The sequence below is a fragment of the Ochotona curzoniae genome, unplaced genomic scaffold, assembly GCF_017591425.1.
Source record: "Ochotona curzoniae isolate NIBS_2020 unplaced genomic scaffold, NIBS_Ocur_1.0 contig_3432, whole genome shotgun sequence".
Classification (NCBI taxonomy): Eukaryota; Metazoa; Chordata; class Mammalia; order Lagomorpha; family Ochotonidae; genus Ochotona; species Ochotona curzoniae.
The window spans coordinates 10,778,934-10,799,627 of record NW_024465859.1 but is presented as its reverse complement, the minus strand read 5'-3'; the positions used below and the strand labels follow the sequence as shown (position 1 = coordinate 10,799,627).

The following is a 20,694-nucleotide window of genomic DNA, read 5'->3' as shown; positions in this document are numbered from 1 at the left end:
ACAATAACTGGCAAGCACTATGAATCTGCACCTTAGAGGTTTTACAATCTATTATTTTCTATTAGGTCAATTTTTACAGTAACAAATTCTGTAGAAATGCATTATTGCATACTTATGCCTGCAGACTATTTGGGATATCAGTTGCTTTGTATCACGTTAGTAGTTAAAGGCAGTGGGCCCAGAAAGTGACTGAGAAGTATACTACAAAACAAAGTTTAACTTACAAAGCACCACCTATTTATAGAAAGGAGTCCAGCAGGAATATAGGCTCTTGAACCAGAGATTCTGGGTTCCAGCTCTGCTTCTCTCAAGGGCTAGCACGATTCATTTCTTCTTAGTTACATTAACTGAGTATTGGAGTCAATGCATATCTCATAATACTGCTATTTCCAGTAACACAGGTGGTAGCTGTATTATTGCTGTAAATAAGATTTTCCTGGCCATGTTCCTTAAAATAGTAACTTATACTAACCTATTTATTATTTACATAAAAGAATGTTTATTAAACATTTCCTCTGTAAATCTAGGAATAAAGTGAAACATATACATAAAAATATTTGGTTGGAAGATTGAACCCAGTACAAAACCTAAAAACTTTATCTTGATTCTATTAATGCAAATTTTGCACATACTGTAACTACATTTATAAATTTAATGTAAATAGGTAGATAAAATTGGCATCACAAAAAACATGTCAGTTTATAACTAGGCCCAGAATAGGATGCTTCGTTATCCCTAGGTACATCAAAATGTGTCAGACAGAGGTGCCCGGATAGCCTATTGTGTAAATTACATTGCCTGTGACAAAAAGCCAAGAAAAGCCAGAATCATTGAACGTAAAGTCGAGAACTTTCCTATGAAGAAAAATATTAAAAGATAGTCTACTTTTGCATTTTATCCTGAAATTTGCAAATGTTTTGAGATAAAAATTCTAAAATACAGACTACAGCTAGTAAAACAGAAAACCTTAGTTGTGAATTTAAATTGTAAAACTTTACCTTTCTTCTTTTTATCAGAAGCAGTTAAGGGAGCAGAGATATTTTTATAAATATCATTACTGCACACTCCAGGATCTTCTTCATCAGAAGAAAATGAAGATAAGTGTTCCAAGTTTTTAAGTTCGTTATCAACTTTTTCTGAAGGGCTGTTACCTCCAGTTTCAGATACTAAAGGCAAGGGTGCTGCAAATGACGTCATCTTTGCAAGTGGTGGTGGGCAGAATGCACGAACAGTCTGGGTGCCTGGTCGTTTAGTCCTATTAGGCATGCGTACAGTGAGAGTGGAAAACTGCTGCTTTGGGCCAGATTTCAGAAAATCTAAGAAAGAAGCAATGAATCCTGTTTTGACCTCTGGCTGTTTTTCCTCTACCTCTTTGATCTTTTGTCTCATTTTCTCTTGATGCTGATAACCATCATGGCAGCTCTCTGAGGGAGGAATATATGGGGAATATGGGTCTGTTCCTCTTGGATTCTGGCGTTTGCTATGGGAAGGCCTTTTTAGTTGTTTCTGATTACTAGTCTCTTCCTCTTTATTTTGTCCTTTCCCTTTAGTCTTTTTCTTTTGGAGAGAAAAATGTAGTAAATCTTGGTTTTCTTCTTCAGTCTTGACACCAATTGCATCCGCAGGTTGGGCCATGGCCAAGAGTGCAGGTGCACTCCTAGTTGAGTTCACAGATACACCACTGTCATCACCTGCTAGGGCAAACTCACTCTCTGATGTAGCACTCTCTCCACTTAAACTTCTGCCACTAGAAACAAACTCTGGGTTTCTATTAGTGTTTAACATGCCTTCAACAGCAACCTCACCATCTTCTTCAGATTCAGGATTCGTAGCAGACTGTTTCTTAAATGTGCCAGAACTCTGCTCTTGAATTTCATGACTTGTTCCAACCACTGTTGAATTTGCTGTGGTTGATATATTTTGACCAGGTGTCTCAATGCACTGTTGTTCAAGAGTCATTTTTGACTGAAGGGTAGGTACTGGTGAAAGGTTTACACTAACCTGATTCCCATTTAAGGAAATATCACTAATGTTCTGTGGCTTTCCTACTGTAGCTGCTACAGGGTTGAAGTCTGAAGTCACATGCCTAACATCTAAGGGTTGTTGAAACTGCGACTTAGAATCACCACCCTCAACAGCCTGCATACTTTCATTTGAAGCAGATTTAGAAAAATCAGGTGTAACCCCACAAGCTGCTGCTGTAGCTGCTAAGATGTCATCTACATTTGATAAAATGTTTCTTTCATCGCTGAGAAGCATCGCCTCAGGGAAACATATTGATCCAAGAGAAACAAACTGATTTTTTGACTCATGCTGATTTGTTTCACTGAAATGGGCCTTTGTGGTCAGATGCTGCTGTAACGGTTTTGAAGATTCAGGGAGGTCCAGCTTCATAATATCAGAATTCTGAGGATGGAGTTGCTGCTGAGAATGCTCACCATTACTTGGAATAATATGACCATCCATTTGAAGGAAGGATTGTACTATTTGTTGAGGACTTTGAACACGCTGGGCTTGTAAAGATGCCTTCACTTGTCCTAAGCCCCCTTGGAGGATTGACTGCTGAAGAATCTGTAAATCACAGGCAGGATCTAAAAGGACCTGGGTAGTGGGAAGAGGTGCCTGATGCCCATGCCCTAAAGCATGATCTGGAACTCGAATCTGAGATGAGACATTAACTATTTGATCATGCTGCTCCGGGGCCTTAACTTCATGTGCTTTTTGTATAAGAGAAGACTGCTGGCTTACGTTTTTAGTATGTAGCCTTATTTGTGAAGTCTGCATTAAGTCAGTTGCCTTCTTAAGATCAAGGGTTGCAGCATTATTGACTTGGCCCACTTGCTGGTTAAGCTGTGGCACTGAACCAACCATGCTTTCTTCCTTTTTTGAACCTTGTAGAGTGAGCCCAACAACTTGATCTTCAAGACATGAATTACTTCTAATTACACTCTGAGAGTACCTGTCATCCGCCTTGGTGACCTTGTAAGCTGTTTCTTGAGCGCTGATTTTCCTTTCAGATAGTCTTTGTGTAGATGACTCAAGAGTTGTCTGTGACTGCAACACCTGTAACTCTTGCACTGGAAAATCATCTTCTTGCTTTGAGGATGTGTACACATTTGAGTCAAGTTTTCTTTCAGCGTAAGACTTTGTATCAGGGGAAGGTATGTTATTCTGTAATGCCTGACAATGAGTAGAGGATGCAAAGGATGGTGACTGGACAGCAGGCAAAAATTTTTGGGACTGCGGCGAAGATGACTCTTGACTCTGAGCATTTTGGGAAGAATGCATAGAAATGTAATTCTGCGTTGGGCTAGTATCTGGTAAATTTTGAGGCCGAGAAGCAGAAGAGTAAGAAAGAGAAGGGGCTGTTAATGTCAAAGATTGCCCAGAGGCATAGCTTTCTGAAGGACTAACCGCTGACAAGACTTGTGATTGAGATGAGTAACTAACCTGTGCCTGGCTAACTGGTGATAAACCCTGAGAATGACCAGATGTGTAACTTTGAGACTGACTGACTAAAGATAGATCTCTTGTTTGAGCAGGGTAATTCTCATTTGTAACTGAAGATAATACCTCCTGCTGGTTAGATGAATAATTGAGTGTTTGATTTTCAGTGGGTACAGTCTGAGATGACCCAGAAAAACTTTTATACAAGGATGGCAATTTCTCAACCTTGTTGGACCTGTAAACCTGTGAATGAACAATAGATGGCACATTATGTGGCTGTACTAAGCCATAATTTTGGGACTGACTAACCGATAAGAGGCTTGGTAGCTGCGCTGTGGAATAAATTTGTGCTTGGCCCGATATAACAGAACTCTGGTTATGTAAATGTTTGGAATAGCTTAGTGTTTGTAAAGGAGGAATTATATTTTGAGGTTTTGGGGTCTTGGTTGATGCTAGTGGTTTTGTGGAACAGTTGTTTACTTTTGTAGTAGAAGGATACCCTGATGATGGAACTGCAGATGAGTATGACTGAACAAGTTCCACTGAGACCTGGGGGGCCTTCTGTTGTGGTCCTCCATTGCTCACCTGAGGAGAATTTCCTATTGGACTACAGGACAAGGATGACTGCCTGGCTGTTTCCTGAAAATTACCTACACCTGCATTGGACAGGTAACTAGGTAAGGAATGCTGGGCACCAGTCAGTTGTGCCTGAAGAGACTGGGTTCCTGAAGGCCGCTGATGGTGTTTAATAACACTACATTCTCGAAGAAGAGCTCTTTCAATGGAAGCAGTAGAACTAGTAAAGAGGGCTGAACTGTAGACTTGAGGAGTTTGCTGGGCTCCTGCAAGTGCTGAAGGCAACAAACTAAACTGAGGTTGTAAAAGATGGGGTGCCGACTCTTGAGCTGAGCGATATGTTGAAGACTGAGGTGGTACGCTGTTACTTAATGCAGTACTACCCAGGCGCTCAAATGCCAAGGCAGTTGGAACAGTCCCCTGGGAAGTCTTGATTTGCAGCAAAGGGTCATGAGGATTTAAAATTCCATTTGATGTAGTGTTAAAGGTCGAATCCTGAAGCACCAAAGGCGAGGTGGTAGCAAAGTTTCTATTGCTGAAGGTGGTGGGATGCTGATAAACAGAGAGGGCAGGTGATGGAAGCGTTCCAGTAGTTGGCAAGGTTCCAGTAACAAATAGCTCAGATGCAGCTGAGGAATGCATGCCTGAAGAGAAGGCAAAGAGATCGTTACACAATTACAGCACAAATACATAGACAGATGTTTTCATAGTAGTGACCTGCACTAGTTATTCCTACACAAAATGTCTATAAGATGGTAAGCCAGCCCCTAACTGTGGGCAATAGGCTAGGTTGCATTATACCCAGGCAAGAATTATACTGCTGCGAGAAAAGCAGCCAACAGCTGGCGGGAATCAAGAGCCTGGTTAATGTCAAATCTGTGTAAACCATACCAGTGGGCCAGACTAGTCAAACCTCACTGTCCATCTGGCGGCATAATTGTAGGGGCTGCACAGGATCTGGGGAATGGCACAGGTGGGGGCATACAGGGATATGAGGGCTCACATCCAGACCTGGCGGTCTGAACATAGAATACAAGTGTCAAAACTGGGTTTCCTCACAGGAAGACAGAGCAGTGGAGGGCAGGCCCAGATGCACACAGAGGATGTGACAGCCCAGAGGATGCCTGGTACAACAGCAGAGGAAGGAGGACAGAACAAATTGGAAAACTACCCCAACCAAATGATAACAAGAAAATACATTGGAAAAAGGAGACTCTAAGATCAACTATGTCAGTCAATGGACCTTGGAAGGATTTCCCCATCCTTGAGTTGGTGAGACTGACGGCACTTCAGGACTATTGAACCTACTTTAGTAAAACCCTTGGAACATGCTCCCTGCCCCCACAGGGGACCCTGGGTTGATATCAGGTAGATGCTGCCCATTCCCAGGCAGTGGGGCTTCTCCCATTAGCTCCTCTGTTACTCCAAATAAAAGAAAAAGAAAATTTGAGAAAAATGGTCTCATCCACTTTTCCCTGATTCTTGATGCTTCCCATCATGGTCAACTAAGCATTATATATACATACATTAAAAAAAAAAAGCCAGTCCAAGTAATTCTGTAGGTATCTTTTGCAAATTAATACAACACAACTGCTAGCCCTCTAGCATAACAAAACAAAACAGAAACTGACAAAAGTATCAGTGATTACATAAAATGACAATGAAATATCAACAATGAATTGCCCGTCTCTAGCAAGATAAATACATCTAAACAATGAATACTGCAAAGTTTCTTTTATCAAATATATTCACTTCAAAAATCTTTTTAACATTTCTTTTTTATTGGAAAAGCAGATTTACAGAGTAGGAAACACAGAGAGATCTTCCATCTGCTGGTCACTCCCCAAAGGGTCACAATGGCCAGAGCTGAGCTGATCCAAAGCTATGAGACAGGAGCCTCTACTGGGTTTTCCACATGGGTACAGAGTCCCAATGTTTCTGGACCCATTCTTTTGCCTTCCCAAGCCATAAACAGGGAACTGGATGGGAAGTGGAGTAGCCTGGCCATGAACCAGCACCCATATGGGATGCCAGTATGTCATTGCACTTGTTTCCATTTTCTGATTTTTTTTAAGAAGACTTACTTATTTGAAAGACAGAGTTACAGAGTGCGAAAGAAAATCTTTTATCCCCAGTTTCACTTCTCAAATGGACACAACAGCTAGTGCTCCACCCAGAACAAAGTCAGGAGCCCAGAGCCAGGAGCTTCTTCCAAGTCTCCCACATGGGTAAGTGAGCCTAAGCACTTGGCCATTTTCACTGCTTTCCCAGGTCATTACCAGGGAGCTCAACTGAAAGAAGAGCAGCTAGAATTCAAGCATGCACCCATAGGGGATGCAGGCATCATTTCAGGCAGTAGCTTTACACACTATGCCACAATACTGACCCATCAAAACCTAGTATCTCAAATAACATCCCAAATAACAACAGCACACATTTATCAAGAAAGATTAATCAGAAATTAATAAAGCAGCATAAAAAAGATAGTTAATAAATCAGCAAAATATTCTAGCTACATATTACTATAGCATCTTAGTTTAAATTCACTAAGATAAATGAAATTTACAACTTTACGTCTCTCAAGTAGACAAATACTTAAACTGCCAAATATAAACTTTAAATCAGTGCTTATTTTTAATAATTACCTAACCTTCACTTGTTTTCATCAGTAACAACTTTTCTGCCAGTAACAAACTCTTATTTTTTATCCACCTTAAAATTGTGGAAAATTCCAGGTTTTAAAGTTCAGTGAAGCATCAATAATTAACCACACTACCACAATGACAAGGACATCAAGTGTGTTTTTTGAACAGTATTTTTACAAGACTTCACAACTCTGAAAAGAAAGATTCACCTGTCTGCCAGGATGGAGCCCTGAACTGGGGTAAAATGGTTCCTGATGTAGCAGCCTGAGCAGTTCGGGATTCCACAGCAGAGAGAAAATTCATCACTGAAGATTCCTTAGTGTTAGCGCTGGCACTGTTCACACTAGTGTCAAATACTCCAGAAAGACCTACATTGGATGATAAAATATCACAAAGTAAAGCTACATACTTATATAAAATTATAGACCTGATACTATTTTTTTAATGTCCGAAAACATAGGGCAAAAAGTTCTATAACCCTAAACTTTTATTTTGAAATAGCATGCAAATTTTAATTTGGCCAACCATATTTACAATTTAAAATCTCCAAAGATGCATGAAAAGCTTTCTCAATTTATTGATTACATTTTTTATCAGTAGAAGCCAAAGCTCTTAAACTTTTTCACTTCAATGTTTCCCATGGTACGGTGATGCCCAGTTTTGAGAACTGACTTTTCCTTGCAATTGGTTGACCATACCCTGATGCACTGCACATCTCACAGGAGAGCTGTTACCGGCTGCCTGAGGCGTGGGGCTGTATCCAGGGAGTTGCTGAGATGCTGTGAATGTCTGTCTCGGAAGATCTGTCTCAGAGCGCGAGGGAGGTCCTTCTTCATAGCTTACACTGGAGGACATTAAAAATCAGTCATGAACAGTATAGTCAGAACCACATGATCAAGACATATCAAAAGTGCTTAGCCAAATATCTACAGATTAATAGGTCATACACAGTCTGAAAGTGCTGTCACAACAGGGAAAATATAACGATGCTTCTGTGCTAGGAAGAAAAATGATAAGTAGTATTTTCCTGAATTCTTTACCTCAAATAGTCATCTTACTGAAAGATGTAGCATGCAGTAATGGACAGAGCAATATCCTAGGAAATACGAGAGCTGAATTCATTGGCCAAGCTCTATTACTGGTTTATAATATGATTTGCTTATATATATTTTTTGAAAAGCAGAGAAAGACCATCCATCCACACTGGTTCACCCACCAAATGTCTGTAAGAGCAAGGGCTGGGCCAGCCTACAGTTGGGCACGGGCTGTCCATCAAGAATCTGATGGCTAGAACTGTATTTACTACCTCTCAGGATGCACATTACCAGGAAGCTGAAATCAGAAGCATGGCTGAGACTTGAACCCAGGCACTGCAGTAAGGAATGCTTGGCAGTAAGGAATGCTGGTTTTCCAAGCAACTTCTGAAAAACTGAGCCAAAATCCACCCAACAATGTGATTTAATTAAGTGACTGTGTTAGCCTAGTAGATAAATACCACTGTTCCACACTGCAATACCCAGGTTCAATCAATCCCTGGCTCCAGTTCTTGACTCCAACTTCCTGCCAATACAGACCTCTGCAATGAGTTCCTACTACCCACACAAGAGACCTGGATTGCATTCCTGGCCACTTCTCGTGGTTCTGGTCCAGGCCCAGCCTTGGCTATGACACACACTTGCAGAGTGAACCAGTAGATGGGAACTTAATGTGTGTGTAGGTTTTTTTTTTTTTTTGCCTCTCAATCAACTGAAAAGCATTTTTTAAAATGACTTAATTAATTTCTACATATCAGCATGAAAAAAAGCCAAGACAAAAATCTCCAGGGATACTTTGATTCTAACATTTTAGGAAAATTAATGCGAATAAATTATTAATACTATTTCATAACAACATGCTTAGAAAATTGAGCCCAAGCATTGTGACATAACAATAACTCAGAACAATTTTTCTTTTTATTTTCACTCTTTCAAAGCCATAAACAGTACAAAGAATACTCATACACTCAGTCTCAATCTTAATATTGTGTTAATTTCTTTTTCTATACACCAACATATGATTTTTGTTTTTCCTAACCCACTTGAATAAACTGTAAACATGACACTGTAATTCTAAATACTTAAGCTATATTTCCCAAAAATAAGGAGATTCTCCAAAAACCTCACCTTCTCTTATTTAACTAAGTATCATTACTGAATTTAGTGAAATTTAACACTTAATAATTATGTAACATAGAAAACATATCCCAACTTCTTCAATTGTCGCTAAAATATCTGGAGTCATAAGCTTTTCTAACTAGAATCTAATAAAAACTCAAGAATTAATTTGGTTATTCCCTTTAACTTAAGAACTGTGCTTGCAAGTATGGATTGGGTCTGGGGTGTACCAGACTCCAGCACCAACTGGTGATCCTAAGAACCAGGATGGGTGTAGGATGGGCTGGGATAGGGCTCTGCTCCTGCTGAGCCATGCGTGAGCTATGTCTGGATGTGGACTAGGTTTGGCTGGGCTGTAGCACCTAAGAGTAAGAACAGAAATGTGTGTGGGCCAGTCAGGAAAGGCTACTATTCCTGCTAGGACAGGAGGTGGATTAAGTAGGGCTGGCCCATGGACCCACCAGTGTGTGCAAGATCTGGCACTGGGAGGGGTTCTAATAGAGGAGCTTGGGAAACTCCTCTGTCAGGACATAGTCCCTGCAGGTGAGTGCAAGAACCAAAAAAGGAAACAACCCAGACAAGGCCAGGTTACAGGACCCACAGGCTTACCTTTGGCTCAGGTCGGGAACAAGACAGGCTGGGCCGAGTTCATAGCATCCACTGGCAAATCTGAGAGCCAGAATGGTGTGTGGGTCATGCCAGGTCAGGTTGCAATACCAGCCATTTCACATTAGGGCTAGAACCCAGGGATGGCTGGGGGGACCTACACTGTAGTCCTGACCAGCGTGAACTGGAACTGGGGGTGGGCTGAGCTGGGCTGGGCCAGGCTACAGCACCCACTGTTGAATTGCTGAGGTATGGTGGGCTGTGCCAGACTGGGTCACAGTGCCCAACCAGCACACATGAAACCAGGGGGAGAGTGGGCGAACCCGGTAGAGGGGCTGCGGGGAGTTCCCCTGCTGGGTGACTATTCCCACTGGTGAGCATGAGACCAGAGTGGGCAGAGCTACAACACCCGTTGGCCTGCATGTAAGCTGTATTGGGGACAAACCAGGCTAGGTATATTGTACCTACTGGTACATGCATAAGCCAGAGTAGGTGTAGGATGGTTGGGCTTTGCTACTGCATCAGCTGGCAGATGCACGGGTGGCAAACTGTTGAGCTAAACTGCAGTACAACCTGGAGACTACAAGATCCGGGAATGGGAGTGGGCCCAGTAGGGAAACAGTGGGCACCTGCTTCTTGGGTTGCCACTCCCACGGGAGAGCATGAGACCCAGGACTGGGAGAGGCATGGCTAGACAGAGAGTAGCACCTGTCAGCACATGTGTGGGCTGGATAGTGGGGCTGGTTGGATTGAACTAGACTTTAATACCCACTGACACATATATGAGAGCTTAATGGGATGTGAAACAGACTGGAGCAGTCGGTTGCACATACTGGCAAGCATGCGAACCAGGGCAGGGTGTGGGTCTGGTAGGGGTTATTGTGGGTTGCTCAGACTAGGCTACTACGCCCACTGGTTTGTGTGGGGGCTAAGTGTGCGGTGGGCAGGATCAGACTGGGCTGCAACACCCATTGGTTTGTGTAGGAGACAGGGCTGGAGACAACTGACCCAGCAATTGCAACTAACACTGTGCACGAAGGCCTATTTGGGTGATGGACTGTGCCAGACCCTGCATTGGCATGCACACACAAGAATCAGATCACAGATCATGTCAGATGAAGTTTCTTTGGAATCCACCCAACTGAACCATGGGACTCAGAACTCCAACCATGGAGAGAATTGCAGGTTTCATAGTCTGACCATGGAATGCATGTGCCAGAGCTGGGCCTCCTCAGTGGCTTAAACAGAACAGTGGATAGCATATCCACAAGCACATGGAGGATATGGTAGTACACTGCAGCTTGCAGGACACCTGGTATCATAACGGAGGATGGAGGATAGAGCAAATCAATCAACTACCCCAGCCAAGTGTTGGCAGTGAATACCTGGGCAAGCAGTCTCTAAGGTGGACTATGTCAGTCACTGGATTCTGGAGAGATTTAGACATGATTGGAATGGCAAGATCAGCAACAATACAGAACTGTTGAACTATCGAAACCATTAAGCAGGACCCTAGGTGCATGCCCCACATTGGAGACCCTCGGATGGTTGGGAAGCTGGATGTGGCTTCTCCTCTTATCTCTCCCCTTCCCCAGACAGAGGAAGGAAAGAGAATGTGAAAACAAAACAAAACAAACAAACAAAAAAGAATTGTGCTTGAGGGCCAAGCAGGATATTCTAGTGGCTAAATCCTTCCATGCACTGGGACCCCATATGGGCACAGGTTCATGAACTTCCATCCAGCTCCCTGCTTGGGGCCTGGGAAAGCAGTAGAGGATGGCCAAAAGCCTCGGGACCCTGCACCAGCATGGGTGACCCAGAAGAAGCTCCTGGCTCCTAACTTTGGCTAGGCTCAGTTCTCCTCACTGCAGCCACTTTGGGAGTGAACCAGAACACAGAGCATCTTTCTGTCTCTCCTTCTCTATGTAAATCTGACTGTCCAATAATATAAATAAATCATTAAGAAAAAAAAAAAGAATTGTGCCTGAGGCAGGAATCTTTTAGCCCCTGCAACTCAAATCAAGGTGCCTGGTTTACATTCTGCTACTTTGCTTCCAATCCAGTTTCCTGCTGTCCTGCTCAAGTCTGACAGCCAGGCAAATAAAGGCTTAAGTGTTTGGGTCCTTCTCACAAACCCACTAGGAGACCAAGGTCAAGTTCTTTCTGACTTCAGCTTTGCTCAGCTCCAGCTGCTACAGGCACTTAAGGAGTGAACCAGTAGAAGATCTCTCTGGGTTAGTTGCTATACCTTTCAAATAAAATGAAAAAAAAATTTTTTTAAATTAAAAGGATCATAACTCTACTCCGGTTCTAATCCCATATTCCCATCATCTTGGTTTTATGACACTGATTTAAATATGTGTTTTAGTTTGAGAGGAAGAGACGGACACATGGAACTGGTTCGATCTGCTGGTTCACTCCTCAAATGCCTACAATAGGTAGGACTGAACCATGGGCACAAGGGTAGGACTGAGTCAGGGCCAGATCCACAGCCAGAAACCAGGGATTCAATCTAGGTGTCTTGCACAGTTGCTAAAGCCCAATCACTTCAGTCATCACCAATGCTTCCCAACATCTTAACTACAGGAAGCTGGATTCAACAGTCAGAACAAGGACTTAAACTCGGACACTACAATGTAGGACGTGGACAGCTTAACAGCTAGGCTAAAGAACTGATCTCAACTTTTTTTTGAAGTTTGTTTTAAAAGTTGAGGTCAGTTAAATTGTAGGATATCCCAAACCTCAAGAGAAATGTGTAAATGATGTTGTTTACTTATTACACCACAGAAAGAAGCACATAGTGTCAGTTTGCCTCATTAGTAGTGATACCAAACTTCAGAGTCACGGTAATCTCTTCCAGAACCGTGTAGTTACTTTTTCTACTTTGTCATCATTTCAGTATTTATAAGTTAACATTCTTCTGCCAAATAAAAACGAACTTATTTTTCCTTTGACTCATGCTAATAATAAATCCATACCAGTGTATTTTCCAAAAAGCATATGTATATTTCAATAATTTATCATTGTAGACTTTCATTTATTTGAAAAACAGAGTTACAGACAGGGAGAAACAAAGAGATCATCCATCTGTTGGTCCACTACCAAGATGGCCAAAATGGCCAGTGCTGGATCAGACTGAAACTGAGTCAGGAGCTTCTTCATGGCATCCCAAGTGGGTGCAGGGACCCAAGCATTTGGCCATCCTATGCAGCTTTCCAGGCACATTAGCAGAAAGCTTGAACAGAAGTAGAACAGTTGAGCATAAAACCAGCAGCCATATGCAATACTTGCATTGTAGACTCTTGATATTCAGTTTATACCTTGGGAAGTGGGACTTTACGACACGTCCTTACTGGTACTTCAATCATTATTCTAGCATAAGGCTTTCAAACTTTGGTATTTTCCCTGTTCCAGACATGAAATCAACCATTTATATAAGGAACCCTTCTGGTAAAACCGAGTATTTAATTACTTTACTCTCATTGCTTCCATACCCTTTTGGCAAACCAAGATAGATAACTTGTCTCTTTTGTGTTGATAATCCCAATACAACCTAACAGACCTTTCTTCATCTTCCCTCATTTGTCATTCAGACCTAAACCATAACCTTTTGTATCAACTTAATCTTTAAGGGTTCTTAATTCTAGTCATTCTAGGAAAAAAACAACAGTACTTAGTTGTGGTTTAAACTACATTTAGCACTATAGCAGGTTAAACCACTGCCTGCAACACTTAGATCCCATGTTGGAATGCCAATTCAGGTCGTGGTAGTTCCAGTTCCAACCCGTCTTACTAATGCTCCTGGGAACGTAGTGGAAGATGCTGCAGGTTCTTGACTCCCAGCACCTCTGTGAGAGATCTGCTGGGAATGTCAGGGTCTTGGCTTGGGCAGGGTCCGGCTGCAGCCATGGGATCATTTAGTGAACAAACCAGGAAATTAAAATTTCTTTTTCTTAGCGTCTCTGCCACTTTACCTTTAAAAAACAAAATTTTAAAAATGAAAGAAAAAAAATCTTAAAAAAAAAATTTTATCGATCTCAAAGCCACTACACATTGCTTTGCTTTTAAATTTGGCTCTAATTATTCTGAAATAAATTTTTTTAAAGTATAGTATAATATAAAGTAAGGGTCAAGGTTTTACTTTTGGGGCTGGCACCATGGCTCAACAGGCTAAGCATTCTCCTGCAAGTGTCAACATCCCATATGGGTGCTAGTTTGTGTCCTGAGTGCTCCATTTTGATCCAATTCCCTGTATATGATGTGGAGGATGATCCAAGTCTTTGCGACTCTGCACCTCATATAAGACCCGTAAGAAGCTCCTGGCTTCAGAACACCTTGGTTTTGGCCATGGTGGCCACATGGGGAGTAAATGAGCAGATGGAAGACCTCTTTTCCCATCTTTCCTTCTCTATGTAAATCTGCTTTTCAAACATATACATTATACATTCTTTAAAAAAAAAAAAGGAGGTATAAGGACTGGCACGATTGCCTGATGGCTAAAGTCCTTGCCATGCATCATGCAAGCACTGGGATCCCACAAAAACATAGGTTTATATCCTGACTGCTCCACTTCCCTTACAGCTTCCTGCCTGTGACCTAGAAAAGCAGGAAAGGATGGCCCAAAGCCTTAGGACCTGCACCTGTGTAAGAGATCCAGAAGAAGGACCTGGCTTCTGGCCTTGGATTGGCACAGCTTTGGCCACTGTGGCCACTTGGAGAATGAACCAGCAATGAAAGATCTTTGTCTCTCCTACTCCCTATAAATCTGACTTTCCAATACAAATATTTTTTAAGAAATTGCTATAGCTTGCATACAGTGAAAGTCACCATTTCATTTTACTGTGGTAAATACGTAAGATGCCCGAGTTACATATGGTAGTATACGTTTAACATTATATAGACTACCCGATTCCCAATGTGGCTACATCATTTTGTATTCCCATCAATGATGTACGTAAGACGTTAGGTTACTCTATATAATTGTTCACTCCAGGTGCAGTCACACGTGGGCTATGTGTCCCAAAACCCTCAATAGGTACCATGAAACCAACTAATATCGCTGAATCCTATTTATGCTGTTTTACACACATACATACCAGGATTGGAACTGGAGCAGTGGGGACAGAAACAAGCACTCATTTGGGATCATAGTGTTGCGGGTGCTGGTGTGTAGCCCCAAAGCTGTTCATTTTTTAAAAACAAAAGCTAGATTTCATTTGAATCACCCATAAAGAAGAAATATGCCTCAAAATGTGGTCTTTCAATCGCCTTTGATTAAATATGCATTTATTTAAGATCGTACCTACTGTAAGTCAACGTAGGCCTTCCCAAATCACAAGCCCTGGGAAGGCGGGCACACAGAGGACTCTCACCACATGTATATTCTAAACATGACTTAGGCGCTGGCTACACAGGAGGAATAAGAAATGGGGTTTGCCATAGTCTTCATATGCCCAGGCTAGCATAAAACTGAATTTAGTCTTGAAAATAAGCAGAGTGAAATTTTTCAGGGAAAAGTATCATTTCCTTCAGTTACTGCCACTTACATTCCACAATAAGAAAAAAAAAGTTATTTTCTCAAAAGCAAAACAAACCAAAAAAGCCAATTTAGTTATGCATGTACCACTGTCAACACTTTCTCCAAAACTTTTATCTCGCAAAGAAAATTAAGTTATAAAGGCAAATGAGACAAAAAATATCATCTAAAATAGCAGTGAAGATAGTATATGATCCTGAAAGTTTTTAAATCTATTCCTGAGAATACAATATCTTATGGCTTATGTACAGATATTAATAATCTATAAGCATACTGGATAGTCTACATTTGTATCTTTAATGCTTAAAACATAACACATTCCAAGTTAAAACTAAATTAGCCAAATTCCATGAAATATGTTAAATCCCAGTTAAACAAGCCAGAACTTGTACATAAGTATTAAACAGGTTAAGCATAGAATGAATTAATTTTACCTTTAGTAACTCTTCTTTGAGTTAAAGATTTTAGCCACTGAAAACTAGAATAAAAACAGAATTCTATTTAAGGTTTTATAATACTTTCTCATACATCAACTTTTCAGAGGTAAGAATAAGAACCCTGGATTGTAACCGGGAGCCTAAAATTCCAGTCCAGATTCTTCTTTGCACAAGACTTTGAGCAAAGTAAGTGCTTTATAAAGTTTAGCACTTTTTACTTCTTTTTTTTTTTAAAAAAGATTTATTTTTTTCTAAAACTGGAAAGTCAGATATAAAGAGGAGAGACAGAGAGGTAAACCTTCCATCCCATGATGCACTCCCCAAGTGGCCACAATGGCCGGTGCTACGCCAATCCTAAGCCAGGAGCCAGGAGCTTCTTCCAGGTCTCTCATGCGGGTTCAAGGTCCCAAGGCTTTGGTCCGTTCTCCACTGCTTTCCCAGGCCACAAGCAGGATGAGAAGTGGAGCTGCCAGGATTAGAACCAGAGCCCATATGGGATCCCAGCGCATGTAAGGTGAGGACTTGTAGCCGCTAGGCTACCACGTGGGGCCCTACAGTTCTAATATTCTGAATTAAAACAAATATTTTTACTTCATTCATCACATATTCTTTACCACAAAATCTTTATAAGGTCTGGGGTGATGGCATAGCAAGCTAATCCTCCTCCTACTAGTGCTGACCATCCCACGTGGGTGCCAGTTCATGTCCTGGCTGCTCTACTTCCCATCCAGCTCTCTGCTTATGTCCTGGAAGAGCAGCAGAGGATGGCCCCAGTCCATGGGACCCTGCATCCACATGGGAGACCTGAGGCTCCTAGCTTCAGATGAGTCCAGCTCTGGCCACTGAGGCTATTTTGGGAGTAAACCAGTGGATGGAGATTTCCTCTCTAAATCTACCTTTTAAAATAAAATATCTATAAATCCATGGGGGGAGGCATTAAATACTGAGGTAAGATAGGACAAAAGGAAACTGACTAAACGGACATAACAAAATTTGTACATAATTAATTATATTTTAACATCATCTCCTCTTTCACCCTCTAGATCTGGAAGTCTGTGGACCAGAAACCAGAAGCAAAACAGAAAAGTAACTGCAAAGAAAAGCAATTATAAATGGCACAAAGGAGGTAGGGGAAATATAAGAAACAAAAAAATTATGTGTAAACCATAACTTAGGGTCTATATCCAAAGTGATTTTTACTCTATGTGGCTTTGATTCTACCATTTTTGTTTAAAATTTTTTTAATTGTAAATTTTATTTACTTATCTGAAAGACAGACAGAAAAAGTCTTCATCGACTAGTGCACTCCTGAAATGCCCGCAGCACTCAGGGCTGGGCCAGACTGACAGAAAACAGGGTGGCAGGCACTTAACTTCTTGTGGCACCACCTAGAGCCCCCGGGGGTGTGCTTTACAGGGAAACTGGAATCAATCTAAACCCAAATGCTCCAACATAGCATGCAGACACTCCAAGCGGCATCATGACCATTGCACCAAACGCTGTTTAAAATTCCTATCAAAAAGCAGGTGTTTGGCCTAGTGATTAAGATGCTCACGTCTGGGCCCGGTGCGATGGCACAGTGGTTAAGGTCCTCGCCTTGCACGCCCGGGATCCCATATGGGTGCTGATTCTAATCCCGGCAGCCCTGCTTCCCATCCAGCTCCCTGCCTGTGGCCTGGGAAAGCAGTCGAGCATGGCCCAAAGCCTTGGGACCCTGCACTCCGCGTTGGAGACCCGGAGGAGGCTCCTGGCTTTGGATTGGCTCAGCTCCAGCCATTGCAGCCACCTGGGGAGTGAATCATCGGACGGAAGATCTCTGTTTCTCCTCTCTGTATATCCGCCTTTCCAATAAAAATAAAATAAATCTTAAAAAAAAAAAAAGATGCCCACGTCCCATGTTAGAGAGCCAGGGTCCGATTCCTGGCTCTCACTTCCTGCTAATGCAGACCTTGAGAGGCAGCAATGATAGCTCAATGGTTACTTTTCTACCACCCACATGATACGGATCAACCCTGGCCAAGCTCCTGCAATGGTAGGCATTTGGACAGTAAATTATCACATATGGAAGTGCATGTTATCTCTTCTCTCACAATTTAAAAACTATATTTTTTTCAAGGAAGAACTTTAATTCAAGTCCATATGTAATTAAGTATATAAATGTAACGGGCTTAATGTAAAGCACACACATGGCAAAGTCTCTGCCATCGTGACCCATTTACTATTGAAGATTAAACAATATACAAGTGTCTAGCCTGTGAAAGAGAATAAAGCAAATACATGGCAGATTAGATAAAATCCATTCCTACATTCAGCAAGTATCAGGCAACAAGCAAGACCTAGGGTTACAACAGTAAGAAAGACAAGGTGAGTGTGCTGAGAAAGTTACAGGTAAGTTGTTCAGTGGGTAACAAATACAAGGAAATAAACTAATAATTAAATTCTACCAAATAAACGTAGAGGAAAAAAGGGTTCAGAGACAGAATAAAGAGGACACAGTGATCAGCAAAATCCTCCTTGAAGAGGGTATATTAAGGCAAACCCTAATTAACCAGAACTCAAGAACCAAACAGGAGCTGGCTCTGTGGTGCAGTGCCTTACAGCTGCTTCCTGCCACGCAGCCTCTCATATGCTGCTCCAGGGCCTGTGTGAGAGACCTGGAAGAGGTTCTTGGCCCCTGGCTCCTGGCCTCAGATCGGCTCAGCTCCAACCTTTGTGGCCACTTGGGGAATGAACCAGCAGACATAAGATTCTCCTTCTGTTTGTAAATCTGACTTTCCAATACAAATAAATCTTAAAAAAAAATTTCATTCCCCCATTGACAGGAAGTGTCCAGGAAAGACTAATTTTAGAGACAGAAAATGGATTAATCATTACACAAGGCTGAATGCGAATGCAGTGACTAAATGGGCATGAGGTATCTTCTAGGGGTCATGAAAATACTCTTAGATTGTGCTGATGCATTTGTAAATAAACTAAAAATCTCTCACCATACACTTAAAATGGGAAAATCATATGAAGGTGAAAATCAAAAATAATACTCATTTTTAAAAAGTAACAGAGGAGTCAATTAGGTCTAGAATTGAATACCACTGAATCCACTGCATTTTTTAGTTTCTAAGGGCCTTAATATGCTGGTTTTTTTTTAAGAAGTATTTACTTACTTATTTATCATAAAGGCAGAGGGACACAGAAAGGAAGATTCCCTCCTTTGGTTTATTTCTCAAATGTCTACAACAGCCAGGGACTCGGGAAAGGCCAAAGCCAGGAGCCAAAAACTCCATCTTGGACTCCCAGGTGAGTGGCAAGCACTTGGACAGGCTCACTGGCAGAAAGATGGATGGAAAGTGGAGGCAAGACCTGCTCCCATCCCAGGCTTTCCAATATGGAATGTGGCCATCTCAAGTATCCCACTGTGCCACAAAGCTTGTCCCCAATATGCTCATTTTTAAGATTGCCTCACAAAGCTTGGCTAACTTCTACTGACTATTAGTAAGCATCTCTTGGTCTGTTAGAGACAGGGTCTACACACAATCATGAGAGTGGTATGAGAATCACCTGTCCCTTCCCCAAGGTGCTGGCCCATGCTCCATCCCTAAATAACCACAGCAGCTGAGTTCCCACATTGTCTCCTTAAGGGCCTAGAAGTGACTTCCTAATTGCTGCCACTTCAGTGTGATACCCATGTGCTTGTACCCCTGCCCAACTACAAAAACAGACATTGAAAGAAGTGGCCTCAGATCAATCATCTGAGTGAAATTGTTTCCTACAGAGCCCCCAGTTGGTAACTGGTATAAAAGAGGTACAACTGAAACGTTACTATTAAATCAAGTATGATTTTGTAATAACTTATCTGCTATATATATCATAAGTTATTGGTCTTTACCAAAAGTCTATTTTATATTATACAAATGATATTACTTATTATGTTGGTTACAAAGAAATGAAATTTTCTGTCTAGGAGAGTGGTAGATAATATACAAAAACCAATCTATCAGCTCTAAACAGGATTCACAACAGAGACAGATTTTGGCATTTGTAACAGATGTCCAAGAAAAAGTGCCAACACTAAAGCAACTAAGGGTTTGTCTATTGTTTCTCAAGCAAATAATGAGATGCGACAGTGATGTGGCACATGCTTGGCTCTGTTCTTGAGGACAAGAGTCACCAAGCCTGGATTCAACACCATTCCAAAATTCCATCTCATTGTCTTCCTTTTCTGTCACCACTTGAATTATTAATCTTCCCTCCAAACAAAGAAAATTTCCAGGTCCTACTTTTCCCAACTTAATCTTCTGCAATGCTTTTCTTTTAAAAGAAAACACATCTGGCAAAGCAAACTGTTTGGTGGTTCAAACTGCTGCATATTATTAATCACCTGTAATATCCAGACATGCTTTTTAAAAAGATTTTAAATTGTTATTTAAATTAAGCCACCACTTACAACATCGGCATCCCCTTCTGGATTGCTCATTTGAATTCCAGCTGGCCCAATCCAATCAAACTCCCTCCCAGCGCATCTGCAAAGGCGGCAGAAGATGGCCCAAGTGTAGGCCTCTACCCCCACACCTGAAGACAAAAACGGGAGTTTCCCAACCCCAGGCTTCAGTTGGGCCTAACCCTGAATGTTGTGGGCATTTGGGGAATAAACCAGTGGATCACTGTGCTGCTCTACCTTTCCAAAATATGAAGACAACCAAACTTTCTAAAACTACACAGCTGATTACTCCTCATAACACAACATACTAATGCAATCAAATGTTTTATTTTTGCTTCCTCTATGTTTGAAGAACATTACAAATGTCTCCAGGAAATGCAATTAAAGATAATTTGGGTGCCACTACTTTTTTGAATTCTACATCTTCACAGTACATAGAGTATGCAATTCATGCAGTGTTTTTCAAAGAAATTTAAGGTTTACTTATTTTTACTGAAAAGGCAGATTTATTCAGAGAAGAAAAGACAAAGATCTTCCATCTGCTGGTTCACTCCCCAAAAGTAGAGCAGATCCAAAGCCAGGAGTTTCTTCTGGGTCTCCCACATGGGTGCAGGGTCCCAAGGCCTGCCTCTACTGCTTAATGAGATGGCAGCACTTGGAGTTGCAGGATTAGGCCCGTGGTTCAAGCAACAAGAACTGAGAGATGTGAGATAGCAGGCAGCCAAGGTCTTCATGCTGGGAGCATTATACGGCCCAGGAATCAACAGAACTGCTGTAATGACAACGTTCCATAGGTCATGATCTGTTGCATACCTGGTACACTAGGAGAAAAGAGGATTGGAAGCAGAGGTGAAAGGGG

General features: G+C 41.6%; 1 protein-coding gene across 2 annotated transcripts in view; it reads right to left on the bottom strand.

The window, feature by feature from the left end:
• Window positions 1-8,334, bottom strand: part of QSER1 (glutamine and serine rich 1) — a 40,533-nt gene extending 32,199 nt beyond the window's left edge. The window contains exons 1-3 of one of the 2 annotated variants that reach the window (XM_040980059.1): window positions 7,403-8,334; window positions 6,878-7,036; window positions 999-4,667 (exon numbers count right to left, since the gene is read on the bottom strand). In XM_040980059.1, coding sequence (XP_040835993.1) covers window positions 999-4,667; window positions 6,878-7,036; window positions 7,403-7,523 — 3,949 coding nt within the window. In that variant the 5' untranslated portion in view covers window positions 7,524-8,334. Of the gene's footprint in view, window positions 1-979; window positions 4,668-6,877; window positions 7,037-7,402 lie in introns of both variants that reach the window. The other variant, XM_040980060.1, reaches the window with a different exon arrangement.
• Between the last annotated feature and the right edge of the window lie 12,360 nt (window positions 8,335-20,694).